The 14,987-nt window shown below is 33.4% G+C and overlaps 1 protein-coding gene and 1 long non-coding RNA gene across 2 annotated transcripts; both read left to right on the top strand.

Moving 5' to 3' along the window:
• LOC109231839 lies at positions 1 to 1,774 on the top strand. The gene is made up of 2 exons (XR_002068850.1): positions 1 to 43; positions 1,734 to 1,774. It is a non-coding gene; the product is annotated as an uncharacterized LOC109231839 (long non-coding RNA).
• On the top strand, positions 10,092 to 10,983 carry LOC109231621. Its single transcript, XM_019397268.1, has 3 exons — positions 10,092 to 10,283; positions 10,391 to 10,688; positions 10,811 to 10,983. The coding sequence occupies exons 1-3, from the start codon at positions 10,092 to 10,094 to the stop codon at positions 10,981 to 10,983; spliced, it is 663 nt and encodes a 220-aa protein (XP_019252813.1).

The raw sequence follows: 14,987 nt of genomic DNA, 5'->3' as shown, positions 1-14,987 counted from the left end.
CCTTGGCATCATTGGTGTCGACACAATCAGTGAATATTGGCAGGTACGAACTAAGTGTTTCAGCTTATTTGTCCATATGAAGCATAAAAAGAGCCAATTATGATCCAAACAACTCAGATTACTTCTTCACAAAGTGGCTCAGTAGCCTTGTAACATCCAGTGTTGCTATTGTCTTCTCTAAACATTCTGATAAATACATAGACCCTATTATCAAAGGTGAGTGAGGTACTCTCCAGTGATGCTGCCCCGTGTTTGCACAAATAGCCTCTTTGCATAGTGATAGCTACTGTCAAGCCTATAGCACATTGAGGCTGTATTTGCTGAACTTGTATTGTCATTTGCTTTGTCCAGTTGTCTTGAATTTTCCTCCCAGTAGTGCATGCTTTCATTAAATATACCTGTAGAGAGTATTTGTATTGTCTAGTACTGTGCGATGCCTATACTTGTACTGTCCTTTTTGCATACTTCTTTTTCTGCTCCTGCTGTATTTTGTGGATGCAATACTTCTTGAGGTAACATAGCATCATATTGCATTGCATCTTCAGCCCAGAATTGTACAGCAAAAAAGGTGTTGCCCGTGAGACCATGCCTGCATATTTTTGTTGCTTTTTGCTTCCATTTCCTGTAGCCTCCATCTGATTCTTGTTGTAGCCTTTGTGCATGAAATCTTAACATGTTTTGGAAGTTCACATACTACATAAAGCTGGAGTATTGATATTTCCTTCCAAAATGCCTCGCTTTTTCCTTGAACGTGCCCAATCCAGAGCTTCTTTATATTTGTATCCTCTCTATCCAGTTGCCCACATTTTGCAATAGATATGGCCTCCAGCATTGTCGATCGTGTCTCCCCTGCTCCCATTTTTACTTGCCACTCATACCATTCATGTAGATACCATGTCAGCAGCCTGGGTGCAAAAGTGTTGTTGATGCCCAGTTTGGTATTGCAATTGTGTGATCCCCAGAAATGCTGTGTTAGAACCAATGACAGAAACCATTTTTGTGTTGTGGATATACCTGGGGGCATCAGTAAATACCTACAAAAAGCTCCCATTGAAGCTAACAGTAAAGGCTCCTATGATGTTCCATAAGGTTGATTCCATCGTTTCCCAAAATTTCCTGCCAAAGTTAGTATCCAGTACATGTTGCAGTGTTTGTAGTCCTTGCATTGTATGTTGCTACATTTCCCAGCTCATTAAGTGTATTCTCTCATTATCAATGTAATGTTTTGCTGTTTTTTCTTTGTCTGGCTCTCTGTGTGATTTGTAATAGTCCAAATATACCTTTAACTGAAAAATTCCTGTTCTACCATGCTACAGCAGTTGTGCACCTAGGTGAGATTGTCCATTTTGACAGTATTTGTGTGAGCGACTCTTTGATGGTTTGTGCCTTGCCCTCATGTGTCTCCCTTCAGGTGACGTTGAGTTGTTGATCTGGTTTTCAACCACCTCAAATGCTCCTGAATTTAAATGCCAATAGTATCTGCATATATCATAGAACAGCATAATACTCTTCCTTAATCCTATTCCTATGATTACCATTGTTAAATTGCTCTCCTCTTGGGGCAGATGGTCAAAATTATTCTTAGAACTTCTCCTACTCCTGTTGTGTGTTGTTGTATTCATTGTTGGTTCTCAGAACTCTTCCCTTTTCATCATATTTCCCAGATTAACCCAAAGGTCTTGTTGTTAATGCTTTGATAACTTATTTTTTATTTAATTTTCTGAATTTGACAGGAATTTGAATAGTCATGAATCAGGAAGGGCACTCAAGTAAAGACAAAAAAGCTAAAAATTGCATTGCAGCCGGATCACTTGCATATTTGCTGAACCAAAAAGTTTCATCATTGAAAACAAAAAGAATTGTTCAATCTACAAGGACAAATGACAAGCATCATCTGAATTTAATTGAAAAACAACTTCCGCAATTAGGAGTTCAAGTGCAAGAACAATTGTTGCAACTGCCTCAGCCTTCTGCTTCTCCAGCACAAACTGTAAATGAACAAGTGCAGCAAAATTCACTGAACTCTACCTCTCTTGCATCACAAGCAGTACGTGAACAATTGCAGCAACTGCCACTGGATTCCACCACTCGTACTTCACAAACGGTACAGGAACAATTTGAGGATTCTTCCAATCATGAAACAAATGAACAATACGAGGAACAAATGAACAATATTAAAAAATAATATTGATGGGATATATGGTTATTATTCTTACTTAATATTAATGCAGGTGCTTCTGCCGAAAAAAGAAAAAGAGGCAAAACTCTGATGCCAAGTGTTCATGGTAGGAAAGAGCGCAAGCTAATTGTGCTAAATGAGAACAATCAACCCATAGGTCCTACTCCTGATGTTGTAGCAGAGTTAGGTAGTTTCCTCGGCACATTGGCAAGGAATGCGGCCTTTTGTCCTCTTAATGTGTTTAATTGGAGGAAACTTGAAACAAAAGAAGATATGTGGAAATATATCAAGGTATGAAGTTCGTAATATTCTGTGTAGATATTTCATATTTTTACACTAACCTAACTGTACCAAATTTGTAGGGAAAATATGACATTCATGATGCTGCAAAAAGGTGGGTTTTTGATTCAATTCAAAATGCTTGGAGAAAGTATAAGAATCAATTATTTAATGACCATTATAAACCCTATGAGAATGACGAGCTTCGAATGGAGAATAGGCGATTGATGTTCCTGAATCTCAATTTAGGGATCTTTTTAATTATTGGAACTCTGATGCCTACAAGGTAAAACTTAGTACTGTCCCATGATTTGCTGAAAATGTATGGTTTATGTTTAATTAGAAATCACTTAACTATCTTTATACATCAAATGCACTTAAGTTACCTGTGTACAATTCAGAATGCTTGGAGAAAGTATAAGAATCAATTATTTAATGACCATTATAAACCCTATGAGAATGTCTGAGTTGTCATTCTTTTTTACCTGTGTACAATTTAAGCTTGATTTGAATCTGTTGGGACAACTGAACTGGACAACTCTATATTCATTGGCTGATTTGTAGAAAATGTCCCAAACCAATACCGAGAATCGCACAAAGTTGAAATATCAACACACTGCTGGCAAAAAAAGTTTTGCTCGAATATGCGAGGTTTGACATTTTATTTTCTTATTATTCTTTTATATAAGAACTTATTAACTTTAATCTAAAAATTTTTTATACCACTTTTTATATAACCAGGAAAAAAAGAAAGAAACTTCTGAGCCTCTATCAAGCAAGGATATCTTTGTGGCTACATGAAAAAGAAAACCCGATCGAGTATACAAGGCCTCGTATGCGGATACTCTTACTAAAATTGTACGAGCTATTAATTTAAAGTTTGTTGTTATGATTTGTCTGTTCTTAGTTATTGACTTAGTCGTTCCACTCGTTTAAGAATACTCATACAGTCTAATAAAATAATAAAAAAACCAAAGAAAAGAAGCGAGGCTCGCTGTGTCATATACTTCGTCTGAGTTTAATAATTACTCAATTTGGTCATGTAGGCTGAAATGGAAAAAATACAATCAACACAAGAAAGTGAAGATGGCAGTCAATCAGTTGACCCATTTGCATCTGTCATGGGACCTGAGCATCCAGGTCGCCTAAGATTGTATGGACGTGGGGTTACCAAGACTTCCTTAAAAAGAAAAGTGGGAGATTTTGGAACCTCAAGTTCTACTGATGAGGCGATGGAGCAAAAATTGGAGGAAATGGAAGAAAGGATGGAGCAAAGATTGCAGGAAAAGTTCAATGCACAAAAAGATGCCATCCAACTACAAGTTGCAGTTAACATCATTTCACAACTTAAGCATCTGAATCCAGATTTACGGGTTGATCCCAATATGCTAGCTTTCAATGCTCGTTCACCTGGAGAAGCTTCCTCTGCACAACAAGTTGTTGTGCAATTAATCAATCGTCTATCTACTGGGAGTAATAATCAAGGTCAGTACGTACTCCAGATGTTACACCCCTTCTTTTCTTTCTTTCTTTCTTTCTTCTTCTCCTTCTGCTTCTTTTCTAAGGTTTCCCTTTAACTCAGTTTTCCAGTGTGGTCTTCTGTTGCCTAGTGAATTGATCATTTTGTTCCATATCTGCCCAGCATATCCTAGTCCATTTGAAGCTCCCTCGATCAGCATATCTTCCTTGCCATCTGTTTCCCCTTCATTCATTATTGTATATATCATGTGATCCTCCAGATTTTGATTACTCTTTCTGATTGTGAAGTAACATACATATTGATATAGTCCATGAAAATCCCACGCGGCTGCTGCTTTTCCTCTCTTGTGTACTCTGTTGGTCCGGTACACTTCTGTTCTTGTAATTTCATGCCTTACTTTAGTACTTATGAACATATTGTATTAGACTATCCTAGAACTCAAAAGTGAAAGAGAATAGAAGTTATGCTTTGTAGTGGACATGCATTTTCAGCAGAAAATTAGGTTGTTCTAAGAAGAATGGAGAATGCTTTTGCATAATGATGTTCTATCAAGGACTTTGAGAATATCTGGAGATCATTCACTTAAAAAATTTGCACATTAGCACTAGCTCAAATCTGCAGTCGTGCTTATGTGGTTTCTGTGCCATTTACATGGATATGAAGCTTCCATATTAGCACTTGTTTGTATCTGCATGCGTGCTAATGTGGTTTCTTTCCATTTACATGGATATTAAGCTTTCATATTAAGCAGTTATTTGGATCTGCACACCCATGCTTCTGTACAACAAGCTTCCATATTGAGCAGTTATTCCTATCTGCACCCATGCTTCCCTATTGAGAATAATTTTAGATTTGGATGTGTGCTTGTGTGGTTTATTCTCCACTGACATGTATAATAGTCAATTTTGATAATTCATATTTTCCTTTTTGAAGCAAGTAGTGGAAGACTCTTATTTGGTTGGACATTAGGGAATTTGAGGTTTTGGGGTTCACTTGCAGACCCACAAGAATCATATAAGTAAAAAGAAGATGTTACTCTTTCTCTTGTTGACTCCTAGTACTCTTCTATTTTGACTCATTTTTTCTTATTTCTCACTATATTTATTTTTCTTGAAAAAAAAACTTCCCCTTCTGTCAATAATTTTTATCTGGGTATTGGATTCTTGAAATATCTGTTCAATGTAGCTATTCTGTAGATGTATGATCTTATTTCTTTTAAATATGCCTTGTAGATCTAGCTAATAGCTCTTGTTGTGTACTTTAAAATCTTGTTGTGCAAGAGTTATTCTAGGGGATACTGCTGCAACATTAGCAACAGGTGCTGCTATAGTTGGTCTTTTATAACACTGTATGTCTTGGTTATTCTGAAACTTATTTTTTAGCAGTTTAGGGCTAAATAGGATTATAGTCTTGGTTCTTAATTAGTATACCATATCAAGAATGTAGTTTACGTCGTCCATCATCTATTATCATGCTCTCAAATGTCATATTTATCGTGCTCTCAAATGTCATATTCAAGACTTTGCCATCTGGCAAAGCTAGAATTTTGAGTTGGTATTTAACTTATTTCTTTTTCTCTGTTGGATTTATTACATGCTACTGAATATAATACATTTGAAAACGTTGTGCTTTATGCATTGTTTATGGACCGTACCCATTCTTATTATGATACACCAACCCTTGAAGGATAATGACTTTATTTATTCTCTTTTGTAGGTGGAGCAACGGAAGAAAGGGCACATGGAGATTGTGAAGATCTAGACCTTACTTAAGAACTTTGAATTGTTGTCAGGCCATGTTCTAGGAATCTTTTATTTTCAACATTTGAAACTTACTCTAACTCTTGAAGTGTTGAAATATAAAACTATGAAAGCTAGACTTGTAGTTAGAGGGGACACTCAAATGGAAGGAATTGATTTTAATGAGGCTTTTTCACCAGTGGTTAAAATTACTACAATTAGGTGTATTCTTGCAGGAACAATGAAGAAGAACTGGGAAATTTACCAATTGTTGATACCCAATTTTTCCCTATAATATTTTTGAAATGCATACATACTTTTAAAACTACGCATTAGCATNAATACAATAGGTAGTTATAACTGTTGCAAAAGAAATAAGACCGTTCCAGTAGTGTAATGAAACCGTTAGGATATCTGCAAATAAACGTTGCAATAGCTTACATAACTGTTTCAATAAATTGTATGGTAACGGCTGCCAACCGTTGCTATAAACGCTATGGTACGGTTGTTAACCGTTGCAACATGAAAGAAATACTCGTTGCTTCAGGCAGAGGAATAACCGTTGCGATAGATTGTCCTCCAGTAACGGTTTAGATAACCATTCCAAGAACCGTTACTCTAGATCTATTGGCACGGCAGCGTATGTAACGGTCACCAAACCGTTCCAATATCTCTATGGCAACGGTTAACCTCTCTGTTGCAACGGTTTTCCGGCTGTTGCCATAGGCTCATTTTCCAGTAGTGTTCCATAGCTTTCTGGGCTTCCAATTCTCTAGCTTTAGCAGCTTTCTTCCTTTCTAAAGCTCTACAATTGATCATATTATGCCCCAACTTTCTACAGAACTTACAGTATTTTGGAACACATTCAAATTCCAGTTTTTGCACAAAACCTTTTTGAGGAGCATTCTCGTATATTTTCCCCACATAAACAGAGTCTGGTTGGTCTTTTAGAAACTCGATTTCAACTCTAACCTTTGCCATGCTTGGCTTAGTCCTACCTCTAGTAGCCAAGTCCATCTCAAGGGGTGTACCAATTGAACTCACAACTTGTTTAACATAATTCCAGGTGTTCATATAGAAAGGAAGTCCAGGAAGAAGGACTCATACCTGAGCAATAGGCAGGTCTTCTTCAGGTTTGAAATCAGGGGACCATTTTTGCAGCCACATCTGTTGGCCTTCAATTTCAATGATCCTTCTAAACCAAACGGTATTGAAGTCTTCTTCATTGGTGAAGTCTAGAAAAACATTATAGTTGTCATAAAACATCAATTTTTGTTGATCCCTTAATTGAAATCAACTCCTTGAATTTTGACCTAAGTCTGTCAATTTGGGGCCGTGGCTTGCGAAATCGCCCAACAATGGTAAGTTTGCACTCTTCTGCCATAATGTCGTAGTAATCTGATGCCTTGAAAAGCACCGCCGGTATCCCATTGTGAGTGCTGTGGGTAGCAACAAGTGATTCTCTGCCATGGCAATTTAGGAGAATTGGCACATTCGAGAAAGTGATGACTTTTGTAGCATAAGACAAATTTCCATCTGTAAGCTCAGTAGGCTGGTTCGCCATTGGGTTTAGAGTAGTTTGACCTTCCAGAGCGCTGGAGCGGCACCGTCTGGCGGGTCCATTGACTGGAGCGTGTAGGAAAATCGCGGTTATAAATAGTCGTTGTGTGTCTTTCAGAGAGAGAGAGAGAGAGAGAGAGAGTTATCTTTAGGCTGACTTGACCATGATTGGTTAGTAGTACTCCCTCCCTTCATTTTTACTTGTCTACTATACTAAAAATATATTTTTACTTAAACTTGTTCATACCAAAATGTTGAATTGAATCGTATCAGTCTCTATTGGGGGGTTATTATTCATTTATGTACTTGTTATTTTATTTTTCAATTATTTCTTCAATTAAGAAAACGAAAGAGAATAAATAAGATTCTCTTAGCTCATTCGAAAGGATCTCATAATTTAATTATCCGTGACTGTTTATGTCTCTAGCATGATCACCTAATGAAATCTGGAGGGAAGTGGGATAAATGGCCGATACTACTGGAAGGATTAATCAAGAGGAAGACAATCTTTTTTCTTCTTCCTATTTTTACCTTTATCATTAACTTCTTATTCCCCAAATTTTTTCCCAAGACTTTTGAAAATACCATCATTGTTATGGGTAAAATTGTAAAATATATACTTCATTTACTTTTTCTTAAAAGGAATACAAAGTCAAAAGTAGACAACTAAAAGTGAACGGATGAAATATAATTTAGTGTAAATCGTGAAAAAATTTAGCATTGGGAAGAAACATAATCTTTATTCATGATTTGGAAAAGGTATAACAGTTAGCAGTTGATTGCATGATTACATTTGCTACAACTTAGGCGCAGAACTTAATTACTTGGTAGAGAATATTTGGATTTTATATTTTATGAAACTTTTATCTAGTATATATGAATTACTATCACATGGAGCATAGGGGCGGACCCACGTGTAAGGTTCTGGGTGCTGCAGCACCCACTAATTCCGACTGGAACTCAGTATACTAATATAGAAATTTTATTAAAGGGAAATTACCAGCTATGTCCATTTATAAGTAGCTCATTACAAAAATTGGCCAATTGATAAAATATTACTAATATTAGCCAAATTAGCCAATTAGCTATTTGTAGCAAAAAATATCAAATTTTTGCTTTGTTTTAAGTGGGTGTTATTAGAATAGATTGGGCACAACTTAAGGAGCTTGAATCTCAGTTTTGGGATGATTTGGTGAAGTTTTGAGGTGGTTTGAATTGAAAACTCGAAGTAAAAGCTGAACATGAAAAAAAAAATGATATGTGTATCACACTGTGTGTATCACATATGTATCATATTTGTATCAATTGTGTATCACATGTATATCCATGTATACCTGTGTGTGTAATACATGCGTGATACATGTTTGATACATGTGTCGCAGAAGACTTTTTTGAACTCGATTTAATTACGAATTTTGATACAAAACCAGTCCAAATCACCTCCAATCATTCTCAAATTTTGTATATTGACTTTTCTATATATTTTCAATGAATTTCAACTATACCCATTGAAAAAGTTCCTTTTTTTGTTTAGATTTTTGAAATATTGTATAGATTTTTGTATTTCATCACCTTATTTGCTACCTCGTCCATGAAATTTCCTTTCCGTCTTGTATCTAATGTTGCTAATCACGCTTAAACATATGGAAGGTGATTTTTGCATGTGATTCTTTGAGAGAAAGAACCCTATTATTTGGTTTTTCAATTTTTGTTGGCTAGTTTTGGTAAGTCTATGATTAATGGCTAGAGGTTGGTAAGTTGAGATTTATTTGGGACATTTGTGTAAGTTTCCCTTTATTAAATTCGATATATTATATTAGCAAGTACCCATTAACCAAAAAGTCCAATGGGTGCTTTGATTTGGTGGTTGAAATTTGGAAGTCTGGACACCTAACGTTGTGGAATCTTGCTGGAAACGTTTTTTGTTTTCAAAAAAAAAATAACACTTTTCCTTATTTAATAAATCGTTAACTTTCTTATTTTCTAATCCTTTTCAATGCTGATTTATTACTTACCTTCTTTTACTTTTTTTTTACTCTTTTTCTATTTCCTCTTATTTACTAATTAGAAGAGGAAAAGGAGAAAAAGAATACTCCACTAGTTAAAACATTGGTAGGCTTTCAAAAGACACAAAAGGAAAATACTAAAACATAATCCTTCTCGGCTTCTCTAGTTCTCCTTGTAGGTTTCGCAGGCTACACAGTGAATAACAAGTTTTCATGACCTCCCCATCTCAAAATTAAAACACAAGGAACAAGGTAATAAAATTTGGTATTTTGATTTAAGCTAGTTAGCTAGAGATTTTGGGTATAAATAACGAAATTTTATCGAAGATATTAGGTTTTACAAATTACAATTCTTATTACCTATGCTTTGTAAAATAGATTCAGTAATTTTTTTTTTTTAACGAATACACCCAATGATTGTAATTGTTTTGTGGCAAATAAACAATAGTTATGTGTACTTGTCAAAAAGTGAAAAATTAATTTATCTCCATTTTCGACTTAATTTCAAAACTGATTTTTTTTTTTGGATAAATGTAGGTTATTAGTATCAGTTTGTGTGATTGATGAATTTATCCTCATTGGCTCATTGCTTCGAAAACTTGTAAGTTTTCATCTTATCTTCCGAAAGAATAAATATTTCTGATATTTTTAGTTATAAAGAAGTGTGATCAGTTTTCCGGTGCAATGTGGTTAAATATGTTGTTATTGCTTTATTATTTGTATTGTTATAGAGGGGCATGAGTTCCCCAATAGGACTTAGTTGAATTATTTGAATTGAATTTTAGGTAAAATTGAATAAAATTGAATCTTATTCTGTAGGAATATTTCATCAATCTTTGTGAATCAAGATGGATAGGTTTGTCACAAGAACGAATGTTGGGCAACCAAGTTCTAGTTCTACTAATCCATCTATTGCTTCATTCATAGCTCCGGAAATTCAGAGGGACACATTTCTTTCTGATCTTGATTTAGAATCTCTCAATGCTGATCTGGGAGATAGAAAACCTATTACAGAATACAGCCCTAATATACGTGATGAAGTTAGAAAATATTATATTCAAAAAAAGCCTTGCCAGCCTGTGAATCATGATTTTCCCAAACTAAGTTTGGGAAGATAATGCGTCAGTTTTGTCCTGGTTGGTTTAAGGGTCAACATTCTACGTGGTTGGAATACAATATATCAAAAGATGCTGCATATTGTTTGTGTTGGTATTTGTTCAAAAATGAACATGAAAGTCATGGAAATACGGGATATGCTTTTACAAAAAATGGCTTACTCCTCGGTATGGCTAGCTTAAATCCAGTTAATTCATTTGGTAGTTTTGATAAGAAGAGGATAATGAGGTTGGCTGAATATTATCCAAATGAGTTTGATAGTAGCAAGCTTCGAGATCTCAGTTGTCAGCTTGATAGTTTTATAGTTTATGCACGTGGGTTGACAAGAGGTTCTTTGGCATGAAGGGAATTAGTGATCTTGCTAAAGTGTTGGTTAAGTCAGATCTGCATCAAACTTGGTCATTTGTTTATTTGCTTATCAAGTTGACTCTCATTCTTCATGTTGCTACAGCTTCTGTGGAACAAGCTTTCTCATCCATGAACTACATCAAAAGTGAACTTTGTAACAGCATCGGTGATGTATTTCTAAATAGTTGTTTAGTTTGCTATGTAGAGCGTAAGATATTTTCAAGTGTCAGCAATGATGCTATTATTCATCGTTTTCAACATATAAAAAGTCGTTGAGCACAGTTGTGAGTTATGACTAAGAGTCCTTTTTTTGTAATGATAACATTATTATCATGACTCGTGGCTAGAAGTCATTTTTGGTAATGACAATAGTAATCCTATTTTTATCATTAGTTTTTTTCATCGCCCCGTTCGAATAATTTGCACTTATATTTTATGATTCATAGCACCTTTATATTAAAAGAAAGTGAGCACCCACGACCTTAAAATCCTGGATCCGCCACTAATGGAGCATTGGTAAAAATATAAGTATAGTTGAAATTAACTAATAAAAACCAAAACGAGGTGCAAATACCTTGTTCTCTTTACAAGATTCGGGTTTAGCACGGTAGAATTTTTATTGGCAGTAATATTCTTGATTTGTTCCCTTCTGAATATAACCTCAAAAACTAACATGAATATATTGTGGATCACAAAGAACATTTTAGTAAAACGTACGCTCGTTAACTTATGTCGATAGAATATACAGTCAAATATCTATATAACAGCCTCGTTTGTTCCGAATATTTTTGGATGTTATAGCGAAGTGCTGTTATAGAGAACATACATTATATCATAACATGAAAATTAGTTCCGGAAAAACTTGGCTTTATAGTAAAGTTTTATTATATAGGGATGACGTTACAGAAAGGACTAATCGTATATAAGGAGCTGTCGCATGGATAACCACCACCCACGTAGTTTAGCTGATTCAATAGCCTTCGTTTTCTAATTAGAGAATAAAGAAAAAACTCATATGTACATAGGTGTAGAAAGTTTTCAGCAAAACAAATAAGTATACAGTGGTTAATTAGTAGTAGCATTTATGAGAACGTGAGATCACAAGTAATGACTAATAATACAGCTATCTATCTATATTTTTCATATAAAATAGAAGAAGAAAATAAATGTGATGATGTCAAGTGTAACAATAAAAATTTAATAAGTGTCAAATTTTAGGACAAATCTCCAACAAAATTTGGAGATTCAAAATTATTTTAAAAAAATTAAAGAAAAGAAAATGATAAAATGAAAGAAAAAAAAAAAGACACAATCAAATTAACTACTCAAACATGGATGAGGGGTGGTTTAGGTTAGTTAATTTCTTTGTTTTTTTTAAAATCAATTTCGTTTTTCTTTTTTAAATTAAAAATTTATTCATTAAAATTCAAACAATATTAAAGATAAGATAATAAAACATAAAATTAAAAAATATGTTAAGAATAATAAAATATATATCTCTATTATATTATTAAAAAAAAAGTAGCAGAAAAAAATACTAAACAAAGTAAATACGCCAATAAAAATTTCTATTAATAATGTAATAATACTAACAAAATAGTTATTCGACGCCTATATAAGTCCCTTTAATTTAATAGAGATTTTATTATTAGCTATATGTAGTGACAAATAAGATGACAATTGACATTTATTAAAGCAATATGATCTAATATGTTCAAACTAGCCCGATCAAAATTAAATTTAATTAATATTTTTTAATATTGACTGCGAATCGCGGGGTACGACTATTAGTTAGTGGATAATAAGTAAAACGTCAAATATTGGCTGAAAAGTAATTGGCGTACTGTTAGAAAATAATAAAACAAAACGGCTTTGAGGCGTGAAAATCGATTGTCCTTAAAGAGTTATGCCTGTATACTAATTTGGGAAAATACAAAACAATTCTCTTCAGGATACAACAAAGCCCGCAATAATACTTGTGATTTTTCTATGCCAGTTCATTGGGAATTCTTGTGTATTTATAGGCAACCAACAGAGCATTTTAGAAAAGATGTCTTGTTTCACAAACAGACATCTCTCAACAGACCCTTTCATAATAGACATAACTGTTTATTCGAATTTTGAATTTAAAATTCAAATAAATTAATTTTCTATCACAAAATAAAATTAAAAGTAAAATAATTAACTTTAGGATCTGACCTGGCTTGCGCCCAAGCCCAAGTCTTTGATTATATAATATATAATGTACTTAATTGCACATATTTAAAGTATGTGTCCTAAATCAAAGACATGAAAGTGAACAAAAGGCTCCAAAAGAGACTTCTCTCTTCCGATCCGATGTGGGAACAATCCTACACTTCCCAATTTCAAAAAATAACAAACTATCTTACACGTACAAGTAGCGGCCTCAAGAATTAGAGCCAGTAACAATGGTCATGCAATTTTTATTTTTTATTAATTAGTGTGTTCAAAAAAAAAAAGGGAGGAGAGAAAGAGATGGGTAAAAATCTTTAAGCCGATGGTGGGTTGGGAACTCGGTCTTGACTTGAGGCAATTAAAGAAAGCAACCTCATGTGGCCTTTCCTTTCTCCTTTTTTGTAAAAAATGAAATGATATCTCAAAACAACAAAAGTTAATTGATGTTTTAGTGATTCATCTTTCAATTGGAGTCATAGAATTGGATGCGCCAATCCATCACTGTCTTTTTGCTAATTGCTTGTCAATTAAATCAGTTGGAGATCATCATAATTTTATTCTATCGCATTTTAATATATAGCCAAGCATTTCTCTTTTCTTTTTTTAATTTGCCCCAAGTTTTCCTTTTTTATGTTTTAGTTGCAAAACGCTTTTATCTAATGGGGGATCCCTCAAATATGGGGTACACTATTCATCTCCCCCATTACTATTTCATCAATATTTTATTATTATTCTATTATTTAATCTTTTAATTTATCTCTTTATATATACCTAATTATGTTTATGTAATGACTTTATAATATTAATATTATATCTTAAATTTGGTGTATAATTTTGATAAATTAATTTTCGTGCATTTATTATTCTTATGTAAAATTATAAGTTAATTGTACAAAAAATATATAATTATCTCAAAAAATGAATGGTGCAAATATAAAATATTAGACGTTGTTAAAATTGAAAGGTGCGAATATAAAATATTATATGTTGCTAAAATTGAAAAGTAAAAATTGAAAATACATTAAATAAAAATACATTAAAATTGGAAATACAAGACAATTGAAAATACATTAAATTAAAATACATAAAAATTGAAACTACGGTAAATAGCAAATCTATAATAATTGCTTACAAATTATATTATTTAAAATTTGGTGGAATTTTTTTAATTATGGAAATTACAAATTAATAAAATAAAAGATGGAATTTGTTTAATGGAAATTAAAAAATAAAATTGAAATGAAAGATAATAATATAAGGAACAATTTCACATTAGAACAACTGGGCTCCCTACTTTTCAATTTTATAGCCCATATTTTAATTTACAATCAACTAGCCCAAAAATAATAGGCTAAGATTCAACATTCAACTCCAATAGATTCTCAAAATTACTATTTAATTTTTAAAAAAGATTCCTCAAGCTTTTAAATTTATTTTCGAATCAGTAACTAACTGTGACTCAAATATTAATTCAACAAACCAAATTCATTTGGGTGGTGAATATTAGTTTTTAACAAGCTCAAATATGTGGGTTTAAATTCCGAATTTGATTTTGTGAGAAATTTGGAGTGGGTGTTATTTAGACTTGTTAGAAATAGTATAAGGAGGTTGTACATAAAATTTGAAGTCATTTAATGGAGATTTGGACTGGTTTTGAACAAGAATTGCAACTGAAAATCGTGGAAGAAGTTCGTCTACAGACGCTTGTATAAAGGTGTATAAAAGTGTATAATAGTGTATAAGCTGTGTTTCTACACTAATATACACTATTATTCAAGATTATACATAATTATACAAAAAACTGACTTCGTCTTCTTCCTTGCGTCTTTTCTGAAATTTAACTCAAATCTTGCTCAAATCTACTCCAAATCACTTCAAATTTAAATTTTGAACTCCTATTGATATTTTCAATCAATTGGAACAACACCCAATGCAAACAACTAACAAATTCAAAAAGACCATTTTCAAAAACAAAGCTTTGAATGGTCTCCAATGGTGGACTTCTACTCTTCAATTTTCTTACATTGCAAGCAGGTGACACAAGAGGACAAGCAGAAAATACACGGTCCCTTGAAACATATGTA

This window comes from Nicotiana attenuata, chromosome 8 (genome assembly GCF_001879085.1).
Source record: "Nicotiana attenuata strain UT chromosome 8, NIATTr2, whole genome shotgun sequence".
Lineage (NCBI taxonomy): Eukaryota > Viridiplantae > Streptophyta > Magnoliopsida > Solanales > Solanaceae > Nicotiana > Nicotiana attenuata.
Note: the sequence above shows the minus strand (reverse complement) of the source record. Positions and strands in the feature narration are given on the sequence as shown.

Excerpts from the sequence above, each read along its gene's own strand:
- LOC109231621 (XM_019397268.1), top strand. The coding sequence starts at position 10,092 with ATGGATAGGTTTGTCACAAGAACGAATGTTGGGCAACCAAGTTCTAGT. Across the intron at positions 10,284-10,390 it reads GCCCTAATATACGTGATGAA|GGTCAACATTCTACGTGGTT; the intron begins GTTAGAAAATAT and ends GGTTGGTTTAAG. Across the intron at positions 10,689-10,810 it reads TGCACGTGGGTTGACAAGAG|CTTCTGTGGAACAAGCTTTC; the intron begins GTTCTTTGGCAT and ends ATGTTGCTACAG.